Here is a 23,942-nt window from a genome sequence, read left to right on the forward strand (position 1 = left end):
TTGCAGGCAGATTCTTTTCCATCTGAGCCACCAGGGAAGTCCAAGGAAAATAAATGTACAATTTAAAAATCAAAATGCACTTTGAAAAGGAAGAGAGACTCATCCAGTAGGTTCTATCTTGAATAGGGAACTGATGGTGGGAATGTGCACCTTCCCTCCTATATTCCCATACATTCTAGTTTATTTCTTTCAATGTTAAAAGGTTAGGCATTTACATTTTTTCAGCAGTTACCAACGCATTTTTGCCAAAATAAAAAAAAAAATCCTATGATTCAACCAGATCAAGAACAGATGGGGTCTTTTTTTTTTCTTCACACTGGACTTTGCTATCTTTGCCACCAAAGAGAAGGCAAACATGGGGGAAATGAAGGTTTATGGAAATAAATAACAGGAGAGCCCTGGCAGGCTCAAGGGATCCAGGAACCCAGGAGGAGACCATGGCTTCCTGCCATCCACTAGCATCACTGAAGTCCTCAGTCCCTTCCTGTCTCCTCCCTTCCATGTGGTACCTTCCCCATCAGCTGGGGCTGCCCCTCTCAGACAGACCAGGTACCCTGCAGTTACCAAGAAGAGGTTCCTCACTCAACTGTCCAGAGATTTCCATCTGAAAGAGTGGCACCCCAGCTACTATCTGCACCCACGGAGCTGGCATGATTTAAATACCACCTGGACCCTTTGGTCCCTCTATATTCCAGGCCAAATGCCTCTGGGGGTGTGTGGTCTGCTAGCCCCTGAAGCACAGAGGAGGAAGCCCCACATGGATGGCTAAGCAGAACTCCCAGTGTAAAGCTGCAGAATCCCATGGCTGGGGGCTGGGGAGGGGTCCCTGTCTGGAATCCCATCCCCCAATCTTGCAGCCCAGTAGCTCTGGCCCTCACAGAGGGGTGGACAGGCAGCTGCTCTCTCACCCAGACCAGTGTCCTAGCATCCCCACCCTGTCCAGAGACTGGAGGCGGCGCTGCCTCTGAAGGCTATGTGGACCTGGCCTCAGGCTTCCTGGGGGCCCAGCGGGGCTCACTCTCACATATCCGGGAAGGGAGACCCCATCCTTGTGATGGTGGGGTCCGGCTAAGCTGCATCTCCAGCCTGCAAGGCTATTTTTAGATGCTGTTATCTTTGCCTTGCTCACAAGCAGCTGTGAAAAACAAACTGGGACCAGGAGGCATGAAACTAGAAAATAAAAACCTCATAAAACAAGAGCTCCCAAACTCAGGAGCAGAGCACACGGTGGCCACAACCAGGCACCATCATGGCGGGCCTGCTTAACCTTCCCCTGAGGGGGGTACGGGGGGTGGGGGTGGGGGTGGGGGGGCTTCACTCTTCCACTGTCCCCCCATCCCTGGCCTGGCAGGCCCTGGAAAATTCCCGCTTTGACCCGCCAGCCGGCAGGACTAGTCAATCAGAAGCTGGACTCACGCCCCCCAGACAGTGACCCAGGTGGACAGGTGCACCAAGGGAGCTGGCTTGATGGGGTTAACACTGCCACAAAAGCAAAAGCTGCAGCTCGGCCGCCTCTCTCGTCCAGCTCGTCCTGACAGTCCACTTGCCTTACAGCATCACAGCCAGATCTGTGACAGGGAGACTCCGGCACAGGCAAAATGTCACCCAACACCCAGTTTTCCAGCAGGGCAGGAAAACAGGAAGAGGCACCAAGAGGTGCCCCCGACTTCTCCCAGCTCCTAGAGCTCCCAGAAGGCCGAGCCTTGGGATGCCCTCCCACTTCCAGTGCCTTCGAGTCCCTGTCGCCACCAGCCCCTGCAGTGCCTGCACCCGAGCTAGGAGGCCTGGGCAGCCGCGTGGAAGAGTGCGCCCCGCCCCAAAACCCAGGATGGGGGTGGGGAGGAGGCGGCAAACTTCAAAGCTGCAGCTGCAATATGCTTTTTAAAAAAAAGCCACCCCCCTCCAAAGCCAGAGTGGCTCCCCTCATCCCTCAGAGCTTTGCGCGGTCCACCTTGATCGCCCACTCCCCCTCACTCTGCTCTGCCAAGGGGAAGCGGCTCTTGGACCTCGGCTGGGGGTAGTTCCTCTCAGGCTAGCGCGCGGCGGGGCTGCGGCTCCTGCTTCCTCCGTTCCCCAAGTTTACCCACCACCCAGAGGTGTGAAAAATTAGTTAAAAATGATGTCACCTGCCCCTCCCCCCTCTCCCCCACGCCGGTCCCATCTCACACACACCGGAACATCCCGGGGGGTTGCGGTGGGGCTCCGGGCCGAGGCTGGCCTCCCCCGGCGCCCGCTCAGGCTCGGGCTCGGCCCTGGGAAGCCCGCCCGCGCTTCGTTCTCCCGGTGCAGAGATCCTACCGCCCGTGCGCCCTGGGCGCGCCGCCGGGCCCCGCGCCGGCTCCCCGGGAATGCGGCCGTCAGGTGAGGTAGGCATGCGTGCCGGCTCCGCAGCGAAGCAGCAGCTGGCTGAGGCGCTGGGCTCACGATCTGCCTCTTCTCCCTCTCCCTGCAAAGGAGAGGCCTCCCGGGGGGCTTTCCAGCGCCTTGTTGCGTTAGGACCGCATTCCCCCTTCCTTCTCCCTTTTATCTTAGTTTCTGCTTCAGATGCAAAAAGGGAGATCGCCGGAGTCCATGCTCAGCTCCAGCCAAACTCGGTCCACAGGCTGAGAGAGAATTATGAATGGATGCTGCCTTCTGATGAGGAAGTCGACTGGGGAGGTCTCTGCGCACGGCGCGCTCCATCAAAGCCGGGGCATTGGCCCCTCCACTGCTTCAATGCTGCAGGCAGAGACACCTAATTGACCACTGGGAAATCAGGTGCCAGGAGACCTGGGCGGGACGTAGCCCCAGGGCCACGCTGGGATCGAGCGCCTTGCCGGTGTAGACAGCTTCGATTTACAGCCCAGTGAATGGAGGGGACTGCGGCAGCCAAACCTCCCAGGCAACAGGCACGGTTGCACCAACGCTCTGCAGACAGCCGCCCGGCTCTGTGAACATCTCCTGGCTCCACTGGGCTAAAGGGAACCTGCTAAAAATAATCCGTCCCCTGCTGCCAGCCGCAGTGAGCTGCAGGACTCAGACCCCAGCCCCAAACTCGGTGGCGCGCGGGAGCTGGCCACAAAGCGGGCCCTGCGCGCTTAAACGAGCCGGGGGCTGCGGAAGATCCTGGATCCGGATTTCTGGTACCTGTGCGTTTCCTTCTCCGGTAGCACGACCGCTGGCGCTGCGCGTTACCCATGCCCAGAGAGGCGGCGGGCTCGGCTCATCACCAACAGGCTGGACCGACCGCGGCTGCTCAGCACCGCACCCCCGTGGTTCCCTTCTCACCTCCCCGCTCCCTGGTCTCGAGCCAACAGCAGAGGAATCAGAGATGCCGACCGTGCCAACTCCTCCAGCCGGGGCAAGAGGGAGGCTGGAGACTGGCGCGGAGCATGTGCCCGCGTGCGTAACAGGATTAGAGCGGCCGAATATTGTAATATTGCCTCCCCTCCCCCCTTTCATTGGCGAAACCTCGCAGGCTGGACACAACTCAGCCTGCCCAGGCTCCAAAACACTGCAAAGACAATGCCTTCCCGGCAACGGGCTCATCTCCAGGGATTTACTAAACCAGCTCTGAGAAGAAACCAGGGTTAAAAACCACGGCAGTGTGTGCCCATGCCTTAGGCTGGCAGATTCTATATATAACCACCACATGCAGAAGACAGAAAGCCATTTAGGTCCACTAAAAACACAACACTTATGGGATATATCCTAATATATAACCAGGGGGAAAGCAGTGAATGAAATTATCCAAAATATGCCTTGTGGGAGGCAGTTTCTGGTACTTTGTCTTGAAGCCTTGGACACCCATTTAGGGAAAACTTGCCCCTGTTTTGACCAGGCTACCTGTTTTCAAATAGGGAGACCAAGGTCCTGGGCAGATTTGCATGCAAGAGCAGTCCTGTGTCCACAAGGCCCCTGACCCCTCCATAATTCACAAATTGTGGTGAAACACTCAACTTGCCAAGGTCAGAAGAAATCAAGGGTTGGCACAAGCCCTGGTAGAGAGTATTTCCTAATCGGCATCACTATGAATTACAGTTGTGATCACACAAAGGATCACATGGAAGCCAAGTTAGTCCAGGCTGGCTGCTCTCCTCTGACCCCGCTCGCACCAACCTCCTCCAACGTCTGCCAGCCTGCAGCATAGGCTAGAGTCCCCGCTGGAAGACAGTGAGACGAGGTCAGGAAGGATAAGGTGGGAGGAGGTGGCACGGTCACTCCCCCAAGTGAGGCCGAGAAGAGTCGTGAACCCCAAAGTTCAAGGGGTGGGTCGACAAAGGAAAAGAGCCCGCCAGGGAGATCAGACAGAGAAGCAGCAGACCAGGGAAGGAGGGACGGCCTTTCTTGGACACCAGAGGACCACAGGGTTTCACGAAGGTGGCATGATGGAGAATGCCAGACCTCCCTGAGGAGTCAGTGGGAGCAGAGCCCACTGCTCCCTTGGCTTAGGGGGAGCCTGGTGGAGTGGCCACAGCAGGTGTGCAACTGCTGCTGAAAAAAGGAAAAAAAGGAGTCTTTCCCTTAGACTTGCTTGTCGAAATACCAGAGGCACCCGGGAGCTTGTTAAAAGCACCCTGAGGGCTCTGGGACAGACTCCACCAGGCCACGGGAAGCCCTGCCTGTGCGGACTCAAACCACTTGGGCTTTGAAATGAGAATTTATGTTCCAGTGAGCAAAATGGCCACCCTCTACCGCCATCCCTGGCAAGATCAGGGGGAGCTGTTGGCCAAGTCACTAATCACACATCCCACGGAGATGGACTGTCTTGCTCCAGCTTTTCAGGGCTGCTCTACCAAAGGAGAGCCTCAGCAGTGAGGCCCGCAGAGCTCTGTAAAGTGATGAAAATGGCCATCCATGTCTTCCCCTTTGCATTCATCTTTACAGCAATGAGGTTGTTCTTAACAGTGACAATGAAAATAATGATATAACTAGATCACTTACATTTGGGTACGGTTTTGGCAAGTCCTGTGGTATAGAGAGAGAGAGAGGAAAAAGAAAAAGAAAAAAACAAACAAACCCTGGACTTAGGTCCCAGAAAGACCTGAGTTGGAATCTGAGCTTTTCCACTCTTAACAGTATGGCCTTTGAAAAATCATTTGACTTTTCTGAACCTTGGTTTCCTCACTTGTAAAAGGCAAAACAGAATTTATACGGTTGTTAGGAAGAGGAAATAAAATAATAGATACAAAGCACCATGATGGTGCCTGGCACATAATAAACGCCCAATGAAGATAGCTCCTTCCTGTGTCTTAGGTCTTCCCAAACAAGCTCAGATTGTAGTTTTTCTGAGTCCCTACCCTGTTTCTGGTGGTTAGGGTACCTGATGCTTCCTATGGCTCACGGGTTCAAACAGAAGTACTTATTGAACATCCTGAATGCCAGGTACTGTGCTGGGTACTAGAGTTGACAGAGCTGATTCTGGCCTCTTGGATCTAGCATTCTAAAGGCAGAGTTTACGTCCCAGCCCATGTGGGTGTCCTGCTTGTTTTTTTCTGGAAGCCAAGGGTACCAGGTCTCAGGAGGAAAACAACGGCAAATATGTCATCCCTTTAGGACAGTGATGATCTAGAGTAGGGATCAGCAAACTCATTCTGTCAAGGGTCAGGTAATATTTTAGGCTTCGAAAGCCACAAGGACTCCATTGCCATGACTCCACTCTGCTGTTATAGCTCAAAAGGCATAAATGAATGGCGGTGGCTGAGTTCCAATAAAACTTTATGCACAAAACAGACAGGGGTTGGGATTTGGCCTGAGAGCCATAGTTTGCCGGCCTCTGAATCTACCACGTGACTCAGGACAGGACTGTTCCCTTTAATTGGTATTCCCAGGAAATGTATAAATCCATTCAATTCAAATGTGTAAGTCCATTCATTCAATTATCGGTGATCATCCATTCAATTCAAGTTGAGCTGACCAAGAGCAGTTCACCGAAGCCCCTCATTGTTTTAGAGCACGTCTTATATTTTCCCTGGAAGAAACTAGCTAGTTAGTTATTCAACCGACTGTCCCTGTCTTGCTCCTCCAGCCAGCCTCCCTGGCCATCAGGCACAGCCATGTAACTCCGTGTTGCCAGTGGGAGGTGGGAAAGGCCTGTGTGTCCTAGGCCAGGCCCAGAAAAGCTCCTGCCCATTCCAACACATATTAAGAGACCCCGGGGTAAAGAAACCCCCAAATGGAAAGAGTCTGGGGATGCAAGTGACTGCATGCCAACCTGCATTAGACTGCAGCATCAGAAAGAAGCCACTGAAATGTTGGGGGTTGGTTACCAGAATTAGCCTACCTTGAACAAGTCACTCTCCTATCTCTTTAATCAGATGATACAAAACACAATTTAATGCTCTGCTGATTACTTAGGGTCTTTATTAGGAAGGCTTATTATCGGTCTCTATGGCAACACATTTCAAAGACTCCTTTTTGGATTTCCAAGCTCTTTCCCTGATGGTTGTTAGTTCCCCACTGTCACTCCCCTCACCTTCTTCTAGCTCCCTCCCTGTTCTTTGAAACCACAGTGGGCTGAGGGAAACAAACATCATGGCTGGGTAACAGCTGCCCATTAAGGAAGAGTTACTAGTAGCCTGAGCAAGAATCTAAGTGACAAGGTGCATGGGCTTGCTGACAACTATTTGCAGCCCAGGGAAGCGCCTTCCACTTACTTTCAGGCTTAGTGCTGTGTTCCAGAGATAAAGTTACTGGAAGCGCAGCATCTCTGGAAACAGTGGGCCCTTTCGGTATTATCTAGCCTCCAGATTTTCAAAGCTTTAATGCTTCTACTCGTCATCTCAGGGGAATCTATAAGAAAGGTTCTAATTCTGTCCCCTGACATTCATGGTCTATTCAACTTTCAAAATACTGTCACTTCTTGATTTTCTAGACATAGATGATACCCAATATATGCCCCAAGTCTGTTCTAAACTTGCCTTTCCTGCTTAATTATTTCATTGTTATCTTATAGGAGCTGAAGAAATTGATTGGAAAAAGCTAAAAAACTTTAGTCCTGTTCCAGAAGTGATTATCTTTTTATCTTGGGGCAGTTTACCAAGAAAACCCAGCTGTGCTTTAGACCTGGGCTTCTCTGGTGGCTCAGAGAGTAAAGAATCCACCTGCAATGCAGGAGACCTGGGTTGGATCCCCTGGGTTGGGAAGATCCCCTGGAGGAGGGCATGGCAACCCACTCCAGTATTCTTTGCCTGGAGAATCCCATGGACAGAGGAGCCTGGTCGGCTACAGTCCATGGGGTCCCAAGGAATTGGACATGACTGAGTGACTAACACTTGCGTTTTTCTGATGGGTGGGGGCAGTCCTTGCTAGCATAAGGTTGGGCAGCAGGAGACATACTTGGTGCAGGGAGGAAGCAAATCAAGGAGAGGTGTGGGGAGAGGCCTACAGACTCCACAAACCCTGACAGTCTATGTTCATTTTTTTAATTGAAAGAACCAAGATTACTGAATGTAAGTGATCCTCTTGGTCTGTTTCTTCAGCTATAAAACAAGGACAGTGGAGATGATCTGAGAGGTTTTCTCTAGGTCTCTCATTCTGGAAGTTTATTGTTTTATGAAACCTGGAACCAAAAGCACCTTCTGAAATGATTCTTCATCATCACTTCTTATTTCTTCTTGCCATTTCTGCTTATCTTCCAGAACCGACCACTCTACACATAAACTTCAGCATCTGCAAGGGCAATAATATGACCTGGGGTGGGGGAACTTCCGGGTGGTCCAGCGCTTAAGAATCTGCCTTGCAGTGCAGGGGGGCGTGGGTTTGATCCCTGGTCTGGGAACTAAGATCCCACATGCTGTGGAGCAACTAGGCCTATACAATGCAACTGCTGAGCCCGAGCCTGCAAGCTACAACTGGAGTCTCTGTTCCACATCTAAGACCGAGGCAGCCAAATACATAAATAAATCTTTGTAAATAATAATAACAACAGTATGAACTGCGATCTGCCCAGTCTGGGAAACCCTTTTGTCCCAGACTGACCTTGTTGGTGACCTGGGGAATCCCAATTCCAGGTTCACTCTCCAGCATACACACCTTCCCCAGATGTTTCCCTAAGGTGGCCTCCCTCCTTTCCTCTCTTGGGCTCCAATGACAGAAACCCAGTTTGGCCTCCAACATTTATTTCCCTGAAGCAAGCTGAATGTCCCTGGCATCACGTGGGTGTGGCAGAGTCTCACTCCTCCTGGCTCCTGGCAACGTCACATCACAGGTGCCAGCCCACCGCTGCTCACAGGAGATCTCCTGACTTCCACAAGACACCACTGCTCTAAAATGGCTTGCTCGTTCATAAGGAACTATGTGTTTATTCATATACATTTTATATCATAACAAATGTAAATTAATTTCAGGGCCCAACTACCCAAGCTAGTGTCTGTATGGCTGCGTGTATAAAATTTCTCTCTCAAAATTCTCAAAACCATCTGGCACAAACTACTGTATTGTGACCTGTTAAAATAAGTAACAGCTGTGATAATCCCTCTCGATTTATGGCAAGCTATAAAGCTTTGCATATCCTGGCAATGCATATAAAATAATAAATAAAACCATTATCATTCTGTGCTGTCTTGGTGGGAATTATGATGATTTAGCCAAAATGGAGTCCCATGGAATGCATCTGAGAAGCAGAGGTCTGGCCCCATCTGCCCCCCCTCCCCAGCCCCCAAAGCCCCGACTTACCACTTAGAGCCCCTAGCTGTGTTTGCAAACCTTCCCCACTGTAAATACGTCCTTTCTGAGAGAACTCCATTCCCAAACACTGCTGCCCACTTTTTATTACTTCAAAGTCTGCTTTTCTGGTGGTGAGTTTCCAGAATTCCTCAGGATATCCAGACCATAAAGAAAACCAAGCTATGCACAGTTCAAGAGTGTGACATCATGTATAGCACCAAAACTAAGAATTGTCTTGGAACTGTTAGCTGTATGCTTATGTTTGCAAATACTGCCAAGATCCCAGGTTGAAAAATACTATATCAAAGTCATTTCTCTAAAATAGGCAGGATGTAGAAAAAGAAAACCTGGTACCTGGCAGAGAAAGGAACTTGGCAGCTGTGATTCTAAGTAGAAGCCACTATGCCCACTGCATGTGAATTTCAAAGAAAGAAAAAAGGAAGGGGATGGGGCTTCCCAGGTAGAGCTAGTGGTAAATAATCCGCCGGCAATGCAGGAGTGGCGGGAGACCCAGGTTCCATCCCTGGGTTGGGAAGATCCCCTGCAGGAGGGCATGGCAACCCACTCCAGTATTCTTGCCTGGAGAATCCCATGGACAGAGGAGCCTGGCGGGCTACAGTCCCTGGGGTTGCAAAGAGTCAGACACGACTGAGCACAGAGACACACCAAGAAGGCCCAGTGCAGCCAATAAATAAATAAATAAAATTATTATTTTTTTAAATGAAGGGGATGGGGAAGGAAGCTAGCATGAAACGGCTCTTTACTATGTACAGCGTTATACATAATCTCATTTAATCCTCACAACAGCCTCAGGTATCACTATGCCTGTTTTATGGTTGAGGAAATTGATGCTTAAAGAGGTTAAGTAACTTGCCTAAGGCCATCCAGCTAAAAGCTGAGATGAAGTTTGAACTCAGATCTGCCTTTTTCCAAGGTCTGTGCTCTTTCCACCTCACCACATTGCCTTCTGGACAGCTGTTCACAACCTTTTAACAATATGACTCACATGACAGATAGTATTTACATGGATCATTCATTTGTCATGGCCATGGACAATTCCTACCCCTTCTCTCCCACTTACAGTCTACTTGAGTGCAAGTGAGAGTTACCTTATCAGTGGAAGAACACCAAGTTCATATATATATATATATATATATATATATCAGTATATATTAAGTTACAAATAAAGGAGCTTGGTTATTGTATAGATTTCAAAATAGAGCTGTAGTACTTTTCAGCTTTGCCCGTCAAAAGGTAGAATCTATTTCTCCACCCTGAATCTGAGCAAGTCCTTGTGACTTCATTTGGCCAATAGAATGTAGTAGACGTGGCACTGAACTTGTTCTGAGCCTGGGACTCAAGATGTGTTCCAGCTTCTACACCTCTGCTGACCATGGTGCCTACCCAGGCTTATAGCCACTGAGAGCGGGGCTAGGCTAGGCTGTTGACTGATGACACACATGGGGCTCACTTGTCCGCCTCATTCTGACCCCGAGCCCGCTAGCCACCAATGTGTAAATGAGGCCACCCTAGACCATCCTGCAGGGCTTGACCAGAAGAACCACCCACTGATTTTTAAGCCACTAAATACTAGGGGGGGTTGTTACACAGAAAAGGCCAACTGAGGAAGTTCTGTCCATTTCTAGCCACTTGTCAAAACAGATACTAAGTGTTGAGACCTGGTTTAAATGTAGATATCAATCAACTAAAACCTTCCTAAAAACAAAATGAATTCTTTTTGGTGGCTCCACACACTGCCATAGCTTAAAGTATTCACATCATCTCATTTATGCCCCGTGAAAGTGCCAAGCCAGAGAGGCTTCCTATGACTAGCCTTCAGTCATGGAGATCCACCTTCCCTCCTCAACCCCCTGGGTTTGTCAGCCTGATGCTGGGTCGTGTGGTTTGGGGGAGAGCATCTCCCAGGGGAGTGACCCAGAGTCACCCCCAGGAGATGGTCAGTGCACAGGAGGAGGAAAAGGAGAGACGGTGTATTCGACCCCAGAACCCACTCAGGCAAACAGAGGAGTAAGCCTGAGAACAAGAACCAGTTTTGTAATATTCAACAACAACAGTCAAGTTGTCTTCTTAAGAAGATGGGGCAGCCAAAGACACAGGTGGGCAGGGGAGAAGAGATGCACACCCTCCTTTTCCCACACACTTGGGGAACTTACAGATGGAGACTCTCAAAAGGAAGAAAGGACAATTCCAAACTAAATGAGGGCCGCACTCAATAGTCTGAGACAGGAAGAAACAATGGTACAACTGAATACCTCAACAGAAGTGCTCAACCTTGGCTGCATGATGCAGTTTCAACATGGTGAAATCAACCCCTGCACTCTTAATTGCTACATTAATTACTAACTTTATTTAATAGGAAAAATGCTCAGCATTCAGAGTTCCCAGCAGTTTCATCAAAAGTCATTTCTTTTGCAGAAAGTGCTGGTGAGTAACATATGAGTTGATTGTTTCGCTGTCTTTGCATGAGATGCTTGGGCTTTTTCTTTTCTTTCCTAATTTTCTTAGTAAATCTGGGAACTTTGAACTTAGGGTAATTTCTCTTTTCTTTCTCCTGGTGCCCTCTAGTTATATAAACACAAAAAATAATTACAGAGGGAGTATTTACATCTATACATCTATGGTTTCTTCATTTGGTATTTACAGTGCTGAGTGAATGAATTAATTTAGTTCATTTTACTTCTTGGGAAAAAGTGTATATGATGAAAAGGGGTTCTTTTCAGTTGACTCTGGCAAGGCTTCGCAAGGAGCAAATAAAGGAAAGGGGGAAAGAAAGAAACCTTCTTTGTAGCCCTGTGAACACATGTTGGTCTGTACCCTCAGCGATTTTCTACATTTGTGGTTCAACACATACTAATTATGTTCCAGAAAAGGGGATGTTTTGCTGAGAAACTTCAGGAATTAAAAAAAAAACCCTCTCTACACCAGTGGTGGCAGCTTCCCCCAGTTCAGGCCCTAACCCTGCTTCCCAACCACTTTGCCCAGTGTGAGAACGGGGATTCTGGCTCTAGGCTGGGACCTCTGTGAGGTGCCTTTAGGGTGGAATCAGGACTGCAACTTCCAGATCAGAGGAGACAGAAAAATAGCATCATATGCCAAACTGGGAAGGAAGGTTTTGTCATTTAAGGATGGGGTGACGTCAAACAATAGAGAAATGACCATAAGATATACCAGAAGCAACGCTAGAGAAGCCAGGTGGGGTGTGACCTGGAGGAGGATCAAGGCATGGTTTGGCCTGCTCTTGAAGGGTGAGTGCCTGAGAACTCTGGGAAAGCAGATGATGGTGGGAAGATGGCCGAGTGGAGAATGGAGACAGTTATAATCAGATTCCTGCAAATCCAGGAAGAGCTGTAATCGTACCTGCTACTTGTTACTTTGCTCAAAACCTTTGAATGAGATGAAGTATAATCGCTGTGAGGACCTTCACCAGGATGCTGAAGTCAGGAAGTCAGAGAGGACCAACTCTCCTCTCTCTAGCCACTGAGAGACTACTCATGACCTGCCGACCCTCGCGAGCGATGGTGTGGGAAACCCCACATGGTAACTTCTTGACCTGCCGCAACCTCCCCAACTTGTTAATCCATCACCTTTTATGATTCCAGGAGACATTTACAACCCTCTCCTAGGAAATGAATATTTGAACAATATGTCACTGATAAACAATGCTGGGTAATAAATATATCAGTTACAGGCAGTCAGGTTAACTAGCTTAGGACTGAAAGAGAAAGTCAAAGGCCTTCCCTACACCACTCTGTTTTCTCAAGACATGGGGTTGGTGGGGGGGGGGTTGGACACTGTTGGCTCTGTCCCTTCTCTGGCGCCTCTTCTTTAGCTCCAGTCTCATGTTGTGCCAGGCCTATCTCTGCTGACCGGCTGTTGCTCCTTCAAATAAAAACTAAGTTTCCTTCTCTTTGGATGACCTCAGCAGAGACTAGAGCGTAGGCCATGGCACATCTTTTAACCTGTGCAATAACCTAAAGATACCACCCCCAAGTTTAGTTTGGAATCATTATTTTCAAATCCTCACAGTCAGTACGGCCTGGTGGTAAAAGCCTGGGGTTTGGGATCAGACAGACATGGGTCCAAGTTCCAGTTCCCATCGACTGAGCTACAATCTTGGGCAAGTTAGGCAAATGCTCTAAGCCTCATTTTCCTTCTCTGGGGAATGAACATAATTGTGCCTGCATCAGAAGGTTGCTATGAGTAGCTGCTGTGACCTACACAGTTCTGCTGAGCCCATAATAAAGAGCCCATAGATGGGTTTTAATCTTAACATCCTGGTTTTCCCCAAGCTCCAGGCTCGAAATCTCCTCAGCCCCCAATGTTAATGGACAGACTCCTCTCAAAAACACTATATTGATCACTTATGATACAACAGTACTTCGCCTTCTATTGTAAATGCTAAACTTTAGAAGAAATGTTTCATTGCTTTTTGCCAGAAATACCTTTCCTTTTGTGACCCGAACAAAAGCACTGGAGGATAAACAGATTAAAAGAAAAAAAACGATCAAGTGAATGTTTTTTGAAGTTGCGAAAATGAGTTGCTGAAAACAAAGACCCAAGAGCAATGCTCGCATCCGCCACTGGTTTTATATCTATACCTCCACGCAAATATCCACCGACTCCTAAAATTATAAACCCTGAGTAAAAGATGCTATATTGAGAAATGGAATAGGGTTCAAAACATCTTTTGAAACTTGGTTGAACCTGCTTTCATTTTGCCAGAGGTGAACTAATATTAGCCAAAGTCTGCCAAGATATGAGAAATGAGAGTCAAGTCTTAGAAAGAGTGGGTTACAATTAGAGGGCAAAGGGTTTTCAAGGCCTGTAACTGAGGGCCTTCAAGTTCTCCACACAACACCATCTCCTGATGATGACACAGCAAATGGTTACTCAGTCTGCATTGTGGGCCGAGCCTTGCACTATGTGCTTCGTTTTCATTACATCCTCCAGTCTTCACAACAAGCCTATGAGATCTTGCCAAAGAAACCACAGCTCAGAGAGCTGTGACCCCAGAATGCTTCTGGGGGCCAACAAATTCCTAGCAATCCATCAAACTAAACCTCACTCCCTTCAGGGCGCCTCCTTCCCTTTTCCTCCTCTGTCCCTCACTCACTTTCTCTTCAGTCACTTGGAAGCTTGGTCTGTTTGTTTTCTAATAGCTGCTCTTGGACTTGCGGTGACACACCAGTTGGGTTTGCCAGCTCCTGCACAGAGCACTGGCTGGGTCTTTGAATGTGGCTGTGATACCTTGAAGGTAGGCAAGTCCTCGGTTTTGCTCTGAAAATAGGGCAGGATGTAGGCAGATTCTGTAGCTAGAGTCTGATCCAGGCCTACACGTCTATTAAACTGCAATGAATTGGATTTTCATCCTTTACCAAGTTTCAGATTTCATAGTTATTTTCTGCTTGATACTATGGACCAAGGGTAGAGAAATGTCACCATTCTACAGAGAGTTCCAGCCACAAGAATGTTGTGCAACAGGAAAGGAAGTCATTTTTTATCATTGAACTCAAAAGCTTCCCTTCTTATATGAATCAAGGGTGTATCTTATCTGCCAGTGATTTCTTCGGAGTCCTGCAGCAGCCAGCCCTGCCACCCTCCCATAAGAGGAGAGCAGACAAAGAGAAGCGGAATGCGATTTGGCGGCAAAGAACATTTTTCCCCAGGAGAAAACGGAGTGACTTTTAGCTTATCTGCTGTCACCTGGTTAATGTGATCATTGTTCTTCAAAATAAAATCTCCTCTCCTTCTCCATGATGTCGTTAGTGCAAAAACAAAACAAACAAACAAAACCCCCAACAACAACAAAAAAGCAGCAGCAGGAACAAGTAAATGCCAAGAAGAGATGGGCCGAGGGGAAAAAGAGAAGGCTCATCAAGTGAAGCTACAAATCAACTTCTTTTCAAGGAATAGCATTCAATACACAATTATCTTAATTCTCCCAGCCGGTCACTTTGCTGGCTTTCCAAGGTAGCTGTGGAAAGTACTAGAAACCCATGGCCCCCGTCATCACCTCTGGCTTTCAGAGCAGGAGCTATAGAGGCCTGCATTAGGTGGGATGAGTAATTTGTCATCCATTTAAGCCAAGGGCCCTGTGGCTACTAATGTGTGCCCCTTGCCTATTCTCAAGCACGTCCTTATTTCAAAATTAATCATCCAGCTCTGTCTTGCTGGTGAAGGTTTCCAGGGATAAAAACTTAGGTGGAAGAGGGATTCTAGTTGTTAAAGGCCAAATGCCATCCATGGCAAGCATAACATAGAGACAAGGTGGTGAGAGAAGAGTGATTTACTCTGTCTTGAAGAATAAATCAAAACTTCCTCCTTGCTCGGTTGTAGAGTGGGGGCCAGAGGGGAAAAGATAACATTCCTGGGAGGCCTCAGCTGAGGAAACATTTGCATCTTTTCCTTTATTGGTATTTGACATTTGGCCTCTGGATGCTGATCAACTAGGTCTGCGTTTCAGATGAGAGGATATGACTGAGGTGAATTCCTTTCCCATTTCATTTCTGCCATTTTGGGAGCCAGTGGATGTCACCACAGTCAAGGTCACTGAGTTAGAGCCACACGTTAAGGCCAGCTACCCTCAGGAGAGTAGACTTTCTCAGTATCCCTCCTGACTCCAAATGTGGCACCCAGGAGGAAGAAAGCCATGCAACCCAACAGAGCGTTCAGAAGCACAGGTCAGCTTTGGAGAAGCCTAGAAGATTCTGCCTTGAACACAGACATGTAATGTCTACCTAAGTCTACATACAGAGAACTTGAGCAGGGTAGAGAGTGGACAGCAGGTTACACTGGCTTCTGTTTTCCGGCAGCCTTAACCCTTCCTAACCTTCCCATCTCCTCTACCTCCATACCCTCACCTCCAACTCAGAGAATGCAAGAATCAACCCCAAGCAAATAGGTTTTCATTTTCTGCAAAATATTGCCTCTATAAAAGACAATAATACCTAGATACCTAAAGATGGCAAAACCTCTTGGTTTTACAGACTAGGTATTTCCTTCTTCATATTGAAGATCAGAGTGAGCTCATTCTACCATGTTCTCAAAAACAGAACAAGACAAAACAGACAAGCAAGCAAGCAAGCAAACAAAAACCCCACAAACAAAAATCCACCCAAAACTTGATACACCTTAACCCATTTACCCTAACGTAGTAGGTTCAAAGGTCCCCTGCTCTGTCAGCCACACCCCACAAGGGAGAGCTGGTCCCTCCTTCCTATGGATGGGCCCTGAGGTACTATGACCAGCTTTTCTGCTGCTCGTGGGTCAGTATCCTCCTGACTTGTAAGTCCTTGAGCGCAGAGCAGGGTCTTAGTCATGTCTGAGGCCCAGAGCCAAGCCTGGTGCCCGGCACAGAGATGTTGCTCCATCAAGTTCAGCTCCCCAGATGCTCGGCTCCTTCAAGGCCCCGGCCATGCCAAGCAGTCAAGGCCCTAGAGAGGGGAAGCGACCTAGCTGGGTAGCTGGGAAAGAAGCCAGGTCTGGGACAGAGCAGCTCCAATATTCTATTGAGGAACATTCCACAAGAGAAGCAGACTAAGGAATTTCAGAGGAATTTCTCAATGGTGTGCTTTTGGGTTATGCTGAGTTTTTTTCCTGGCTCGTCTCAGCAAGCTCAATCCAGTGTAACACTTGGCTGCATGCCCTTCCCTAGGCACACTGTTGGTATTTTCATGTCCCATCTGCTAGTGCCTCTGGAGGATGTTAGGATAAGTGGGTTGATCCAGAAAGGACACCCACTGTCCTGGCCCCCTGCCTAAGACATGCAAATGCAGAGTAGCTTCCCAGCCAAAGGCGTGTTAGTTTAAATACGTTTATTATCCACAACTACTACAGACTGAACAGTTCCTAGGTGAGTTATGCTAAGCCTTTTGCCTGCATTCACTCATTTCATCCTCATTTAAAGAATATACAAGGCAGATTTTACCATCTCTATTTTAGAAATAATGAAGGTGCAATTCTGTAACTTGACCAAAGTCACACAACTGATACATGGCAGAGTGAGGATTTAAACCCAGATCTGGTATATACCAAAGCCTATTTTCCCCACTCCATGCTGCCTCTCCAAAACCTAACTATTAAGAGGATGAAACCCATAACAATGAACCCAACTAGTAAAACCAATGGAAATTACCAAAGCTGTCCTCTGAGGTAAATTTATAGCTGGCAATTCACATATTTATTTTGTAAATTAAGCATTCAATTTAAGGGTTAGAAAAAAAAGTTTACAATCTGAAGTCAGTGACTATAAAATCAGATAAATGAATCAAAATGGAAAACACTAATAAAATTGGCAAAACAGACTTTTCCATAAGATGGTGGCAGTCTACACAGCACTTCCTCTGAATGTGGAGTTCCCAGGAATGAACTAAGGGACCTGAGACGATATTTATACTAATGTGAAAGCTTTGTTTCTGTTAAGTATGAATGCCCAGAGATTAGGGCATAAATAATGGCAGTAGCTGTTGGGCCCTATGGCCCCAGACTATGGGATGGTATGGGGGTCTGGGCCTCAAGAGCCAGCCTGATTAGCTTAGGTGGTTCCCACATTTACCCAAGCCACTAGTTCACCCTTATAGGCTAGATGCAGCAGGAGCCTTAAGCCTAAGTCCCGCTCTGCCCTCCTTCTGAAGACCATACTACTCCACTGAGGTCTACCCACATGCAGCTTAGCAGCTACAAGATCTAGCATGGTCAGCTGGTGGCTATGCCTGCCTCTAGGTTGCAGAGATTCGGCAGGGGCTGAGAAGGAAAGAATGCGGGGAGTTTGCTTTTTCCCTGAATTATTCCTATGCTTATAAGGCAATCGTATGAAACAATTGTTCCATGGCTTTAAATCTAGTAAATAAAACTCCCTTTGAGACTCCGGTTTGAAAGATGGTGAAGATCAGAGTAACTACATTGTTTATGTAATAAACACACACCCAAAACTATAACATTTTTATAATGAAACCTGGTGTAATAAAATTTGTGTTGAAGCAAAAAGCAGTCATTCTCCCCTCTGCTTTTATTGTGCCGAATGCAATCTCTGCCAAGTCCTACTTGGAGGCATCTTTGATTAAGGGCCTGGTCTTCCTCCACTGGTGAGCTGTCCAGAGTTGGCAGAGGTGCCATGACCTTGCTGAAACTAATGCCAGAAGATGGCTCCATTCACAAAGTGCCAGTGGCTCTGAGAGGGTGAGCCCTTCAACCTCCCCCCGCCCCCAGACCCCAGCCTGCCCCCAACACCTCAGCCTTGGATCTTCACGTCTCCAAGGTAAACTGGGTCAGGCTGTCCTAAAGGTCTTCACCCCACCCCACCATCTTTCTCCTTGAACACAGCCTGGAAACTTCTGGCAGGCACCTGCAGGGGCCTTATTTTTTTTGACACTCCTTCCCGTGACTTAGTCCTTCTGTCCTGATAAAACACTACCTGGCTGTTTATTCTCCCCTGAATCCACTGATCCTCATGAAACTGGGTGGATTTAGGTCCTGGATTGTCGTACTTGGTTCCCTGAGGGAAAGAAAGCAGGGGTTAGGGTGGGAGTGAAGTTCTGATTTCTTACCTAAGGCAGTGACTCTCAACCCTGGCTGCATGCGGGGATTCAGCTGGGGAGCTTTCTAAAGAAATGCTCTGATGCCTGGATCGATCCCCAGAGGTTCTGACTGAACTGGCCTATGGAGCGGCCTGCATGTCAAACAACAGTGATTCATCACAAATACATAAGCTATTTGAGATGTGGAGTAAACAACCTTTCTCCTCCCAAGTTCAGAAACCATGATGCCCTGAAGAAACACACAGGTTCAGTGGTGCCCACCAGAAGCTGCCAGGCCCACAGGCCTGTTTCCTTCCCCTCTTAACAGATCTTAGGTAAGTAAGTGACACAAACCAGCGTCTCCTCATCACCACACCTGAAGAAGCAACTCAGAGGGAGCGCTGTTAGATGGTGGAGCAGAATAGCATTGTCAATGAGTAAGGCTGCAGACGACCATATTGGTTAGGCCAACGCATGGCCACAGCACACTGCCCCAGTCTCCACAGACCCAGTGGAGGCAAATGCACACCATAGTGGCTTAGCTAGGCCGAGAAGAGCACCAGCTTCAGCCAGCACACCGCCCTGCCTCGTGCTCACGGTGACCAACACGGTGGTGGCATCTCTAGAAAAAAGGCCCCGTCCCCGCCATGCCGGAGCCCGAGTTAAGATGAAGGACTAACCATGGTGCAGGACAGATATTGCAAAGAGTTTGACACTTTTCAAACAGGGTTCGCTGGTGTGGCCGAGCTGATGTGGCGAAGAACTAAAAGGAAGCGGGGGTTTGGACCAAATAAGTCAAGATGGCCCAGAGTGGGTTAAGGCCACTGCAGATGGAACAGAAATGACACTGGGGAACTTGGCTCTGGGAACTCCCAGATCAAGGCTGTTTGGGGGCTATCGGGAGAGACATAAACCTCTACTTGTGATCTCAGGATGAGGACAGGATACTGAAGAATTCCAACAAGACAGGGAGGGGCGAGGTGCTGAAGGAGAAGCAACGGACTAGCAGGCCAGGCGCAGTGCTAGCCAGTGCAGGACGTGGGGCCAAGCCCACAGCGGCCTCCCCAGACACCCAGACTGGAGCCTCCCCGTGGGCCACCCTCTGGGCCCTCTTGGAAGGCGGGCAAAGGTCGGCGCAGAAGAGGAGGAGGGAGAAACCTAGTCCTCTCTGTCTTAAGTGGCCCAGCACCTCAGAAGGAACACAAAGTTGCCAAGTTGGCCAGCCCGGAAGAACCACCCCAACTCCCTGGAGCTCAGGAGCTACGGAGCACAAAAGTGAGGGTCATCTCTGCGGGTCAGGCACGGCCTCCCCTTGCTCTTCCCTCACTCCCCCCAGAAGATGAATCATTGCTGGAACCACGCTCCCTTGGGCCCAGCCTCCCCCGGTTCCCTCCCCCTTTGTCTTGCCAGGAAATGCTACAAACCCCCAAGTACCTGCATTCTTGGGCATGCAGCAGGCGAGAGGCATGCTTGGATTCCCGCTCTGCTTCTTGAGGCCGGGCCTTTTCTTTCATCCAAAGCCCTCTGGAGTCCCGGGAGCTGAAAGCTGATCTGCTTAAGTCGGCAGGCAGAGCAGGGGGGGTGGGAGGGTGAGGGAGGGCAACCTTCGGTGAGGAGGGTGGCAGATTCTCACTCGACATCTGCGCTGCCTCCGGGACTCCCCCCTGGAGGGGGAGATGGTCTCACCCAAGCAAGCGCTGGGCCAGCTGCTAATCCCTCGGGGGTTCACTTGAATGGCAAATCAGGACTCCAGGGCAGCCTCCGCCACACCCTGTCTGCAGAGGAGGGGCTCAGCGGCACTCTCCTCCCTCGGCCCTGGAGGACTTCCGAAGGCCCGGTACTTTCTACAGCTGCACTGGCATCACCTGGGAGCTGGTTTGAAATGCAGACTCTCAGGAGAAGCTCTGCCAAGAGCCACGTGGCTATGGAAACCGTGAGCACGCCGCTGGACACAGGAAGCTGGCCCAAGGCTAACAGCCAGTGAGCCACAGCAGCCCAGCCCCGGGGCAACTGTCCAGTCATGATAAGGAACACATCCCATCTCATCACCCCGTGCCGGCCAGCGGCACCCCCCTCCCCTCCCCCACCCTTCTTCTCACTAGGCTGGGGCAGGATCACTTGGCTGTGAAAAAACGTTAGGTCGGTGTGAGGCTGAGCCGCTCAACAGGTCTGCAAATATTTGCACACACGCTGAAAGGATGAGGGGCAGCACACAAGTGGAGTTTGCTCTTTGCAGGTTGCAAATCAATTTCAGATCCCCTCCCACCCCCAGCACACACACCACCTGTATCAACATGTTAGACTCGTGCGATGCCAATAACAACAGTAACAGCGCCCCGAGCCCTTTCACAAACATCCACCATCCTGGGGTCTGTTGAGAGCATCTTCTTGGCAGCAGAGGGAGAAGGCAGAGATTTCCACCGCTTTGCCCTCACAGCCTTTATGTTGTCACGGCACGCGCTTCACCTCCCAGCTGGGCCCAGCAACAGAATCAGTGTGCAAAATCTAGAGGGAGGAGGGAAACAAAGGAGACAAATGGAGGGAAAGACTGAGAAGAGTGCTGGTGCTGCAGTCCAGTGAGGTCACTGAAATGACTAATGGTGTCAGCTCCTAGCTTCTGCTCCACAGACACGTGGAGCAAGAGTCAGAAGGGATGACTTCAACAGAAAGACTCCCCAGCCTTGCAAGCACCTGTCAGCGGCATCAGGGGCGGGCCTGGCCCTCACCTCCTCGAACCCTGCTGGAGGGAAGAAATCAAAGGGCTGGGGAGAAGAAGGAAGAGGAAAAGTCAACCAGGGATGATGACGGACAAGCAAGAAGGCAAAGAGGGTGGCCCTGAGCTGTGCTGGAGTTGGCGAGGGCCCTTCAAAGCACTCCTGGTGGGCTTCTGGGGAGAGACCCAAGCTGAGACAGAACTGAAAAGTCTGTGGATTCCCAGTCTTGCCTCCAACAACAATCACTCATAAAAAGACTCACGGATGGAAGGAAATGAGGCTGTTGTTTTATTTTCTATGGGAAGTCATAATAGTTTTTAAAAGGCTAATCTCCTTCTCAGCCCTGTTTTTTCCCTTCCAGTGACCCCAAGCTGAAAAGGAAAAATATTTGCACTTGGTGTTTAAAAACCACAGTGAATTAGCTTTTGTTGTTCATGGCAAAGCCACTATTTAGCTGCCCAGAATCAAACCAGATGTCAGGGAAGAAAGAAGGCCTGCATCCTGTGAACTTGCCTTTCACCTTTGCAGGGGGGCCGAGGGCCAGCAAACCCGGCGTGCGGTTCTGAAGGACTCGCTGGTTGGGTCTGTGTGGGGGGCTGCCAGCGGGACTGGAATACAACAGCTCTGCGACCCTGCATGTGCAGTGCCTCTGGACTTCCCGAACTTTCTCCTGTGGACAGTACACGAGGCACTATTCCCACAGGCAGCAGAGACCACGGTGAGCGACAGAAAAGCAGGGAAGACAGGATGAGGAGACAGAAGCAACACAAGAAGAGGTCAGCAGGACTTGCTGGCACACTCAATCTATCAGAGAAGGTGAAAACAAATCCTGAAAGGAAAAAAACTACATGTTCTTTCTGGGGCCTTCCAGGAGAGTATGAGGAGGAGATTAGTATTCCATTTTGTCAGGCTTGTTTTTCTTTAGCACACCACCCTCCACAACTCACTGCTTAAATTGGGAAAAATAAAAGTTCCTCTGGGGCTCAGTCTGTTTCTCAGTTTCCTAACTCAGCAGCTTAAGGAAAGACGAAGTTCTCTCTACTCCAGGACCCTCTGTATCCACTCAGCAAACATTTACTAAGCATCCCTGCCACACAAACACACACACACTTTGGTAAGCAAGATATTTGGGTGATAACAGAGGCCTTGGCTACTATTCCTGTCATTATAGCCTGCTGGGCAGGACAGACATGTTCAAAACAACACCAATCCTAATAATAGCTATGGGTCCCACTTTTCAAAATGTAATGATGCACTAAGGACTGTGTTTTCCATACAGTGTCTTATTTAACCCTTACAATAACCCTATGCAGTGAGTTTTATTATTCCCATTTTATAGATGAGGAAACCAAGGCTCAGAAAGCTTAAAAAACTTGATCAAGATCGCACACCTGTTAAGCTAACAGGGGTCTTTGGTTTTTGCACTGATGGAGCCCAAGTGCCTAGAACAAAGCCTCGTGCATAGTAGGTGTGAAATAAATCTTTACTGAATGAAAAAAGCCATTTGGGGTGCAAGGAAGGGCTCTCAGGGGGCCTTGGAGATGAACTATGAACCATGGCTGGGATTTACACAAAGAGGGTAAAAGGCACACTGGGAAGAAGACCGGAAATGAATAAATGCACCCCTAAGGAAACAGAACTGTTTTATAAAATAGCAGAAGTAGGAGGAGGAAGTAGTAGTTAAAAGAGGGAGCCTTGTGTCAGAGAGACCGCAGTCCTACCGTGACCCTGCTGCCTATGAACACAACTAAGTCAGTCAGTCTCCAGTACCTCATATTCCTCATCTGTAAAATGGCGAGAAAAGCATTACCTACTATGGCAGAAACTGTTCACTTCCTACCAGATCTTCCGTATGTGCCCTCTGTTTCGAATTCATAAAACCTCAATTTTTTAAACTGGGTCCATTGCCAGACAACCAAATGGCTCTATCTTCAGGCCTCTCTTATAACTAGGGGTTGCTATCTGGCCAATGAGATCAAAGCAACTGTGGTGTGGCATTTCTGAAAAGTCTCCTCAGAACACAAGAGACATGCCCCTTCTTTCATTCTCTTGCTTGGGCCAATGATGTGATGGCTGGAGCTCCAGTGGCCATCTTGGACTGAGAAGATGAGGGCCACAAGGATGGCAGAACCAAGAGCTGGGAGAAGTCGTGGTCTCTGGACTAGCCCTGGACTTCTTATACATAGAGAAAAATAAAGTTCCATCTTTTTGAAGGCTTTGTTAATCCCCAATGGATATATTTACCTCAAAGAGTTGCTGGGAGGATTATAAAGATAATGCAGACCAAGTAATTAGTGCTGGGCCTTACACATAGTGAACACTCCAACAAATCTTAGCAATCATATTTTGCTGCTATTCTTAGGACTACCATCATCACTACCATTACTAAAACCCAAAATGTTCCCTATCAGGCCTGAATTGTCTGCATTCAGTTATTTAATCAATTTGCTTAAAATTCCCTAGGATTATGTCTTTCATGAGAACCTGATCAAGAGTCTTCCTATCACAGGGTCCTCTTTGAATTTCATCACCAAATCATCCACATAACCAATAACATTGAAAATCTAGGCCTGTTGGTGACACAGGGGGTGGGGGTTAGGAGGTTAACACGTCTGAGCACGGTGACTGGGAAGCGTTAATTAAATTCCAAGTTGGGTCAAATGTCCCTTTTTGCAAAGCTCCATGGCAACTCAGTGCCACAAGAGACTCCCTTTTCCCAACTAGACAGACCTTTACACTGCAGGACGAGATAAAAAAAAATGTAAAGATACAACAATTTGCTTAAAAAGTTCTGAGAGTCAGCATAGTATGCTGGACTTCAAGAGACTTGCCAAGAACTGTGGATCCTTTTACTTAAATCTCTGCTTCTTAGTGTCTCTGACAGATTGTGTGGTTTGTTCCTGAACTTGATCAATAAATGTTTGCTAAAAGATCTAAGGAAGGAAATAAATGCTATGAGTTAGCAGGCATGGTTCTCATAGGTCAAAGGATTGGCTGCATTCAGATGATGAAGGATGCACTCGGGAAAACTACAGTATGTCAGGCC

At 48.6% G+C, this 23,942-nt stretch overlaps 1 protein-coding gene across 4 annotated transcripts in view; it reads right to left on the reverse strand.

Annotated features, from left to right (window-relative positions):
• The window catches only part of NHS (NHS actin remodeling regulator), a 336,802-nt gene that overhangs the window by 83,676 nt on the left and 229,184 nt on the right, over window positions 1-23,942 (reverse strand). The window contains exon 1 of one of the 4 annotated variants that reach the window (XM_020910526.2): window positions 19,617-19,725. The exons of 2 other annotated variants lie outside the window; for them this stretch is intronic. In XM_020910526.2, the coding sequence (XP_020766185.1) occupies window positions 19,617-19,650 (34 nt within the window). In that variant the 5' untranslated portion in view covers window positions 19,651-19,725. Of the gene's footprint in view, window positions 1-2,172; window positions 3,230-19,616; window positions 19,726-23,942 lie in introns of those variants that run through there. One more of the 4 variants, XM_070464468.1, reaches the window with a different exon arrangement.

The sequence above is a fragment of the Odocoileus virginianus genome, unplaced genomic scaffold (genome assembly GCF_023699985.2).
Source record: "Odocoileus virginianus isolate 20LAN1187 ecotype Illinois unplaced genomic scaffold, Ovbor_1.2 Unplaced_Contig_25, whole genome shotgun sequence".
NCBI classification, from domain to species: Eukaryota; Metazoa; Chordata; class Mammalia; order Artiodactyla; family Cervidae; genus Odocoileus; species Odocoileus virginianus.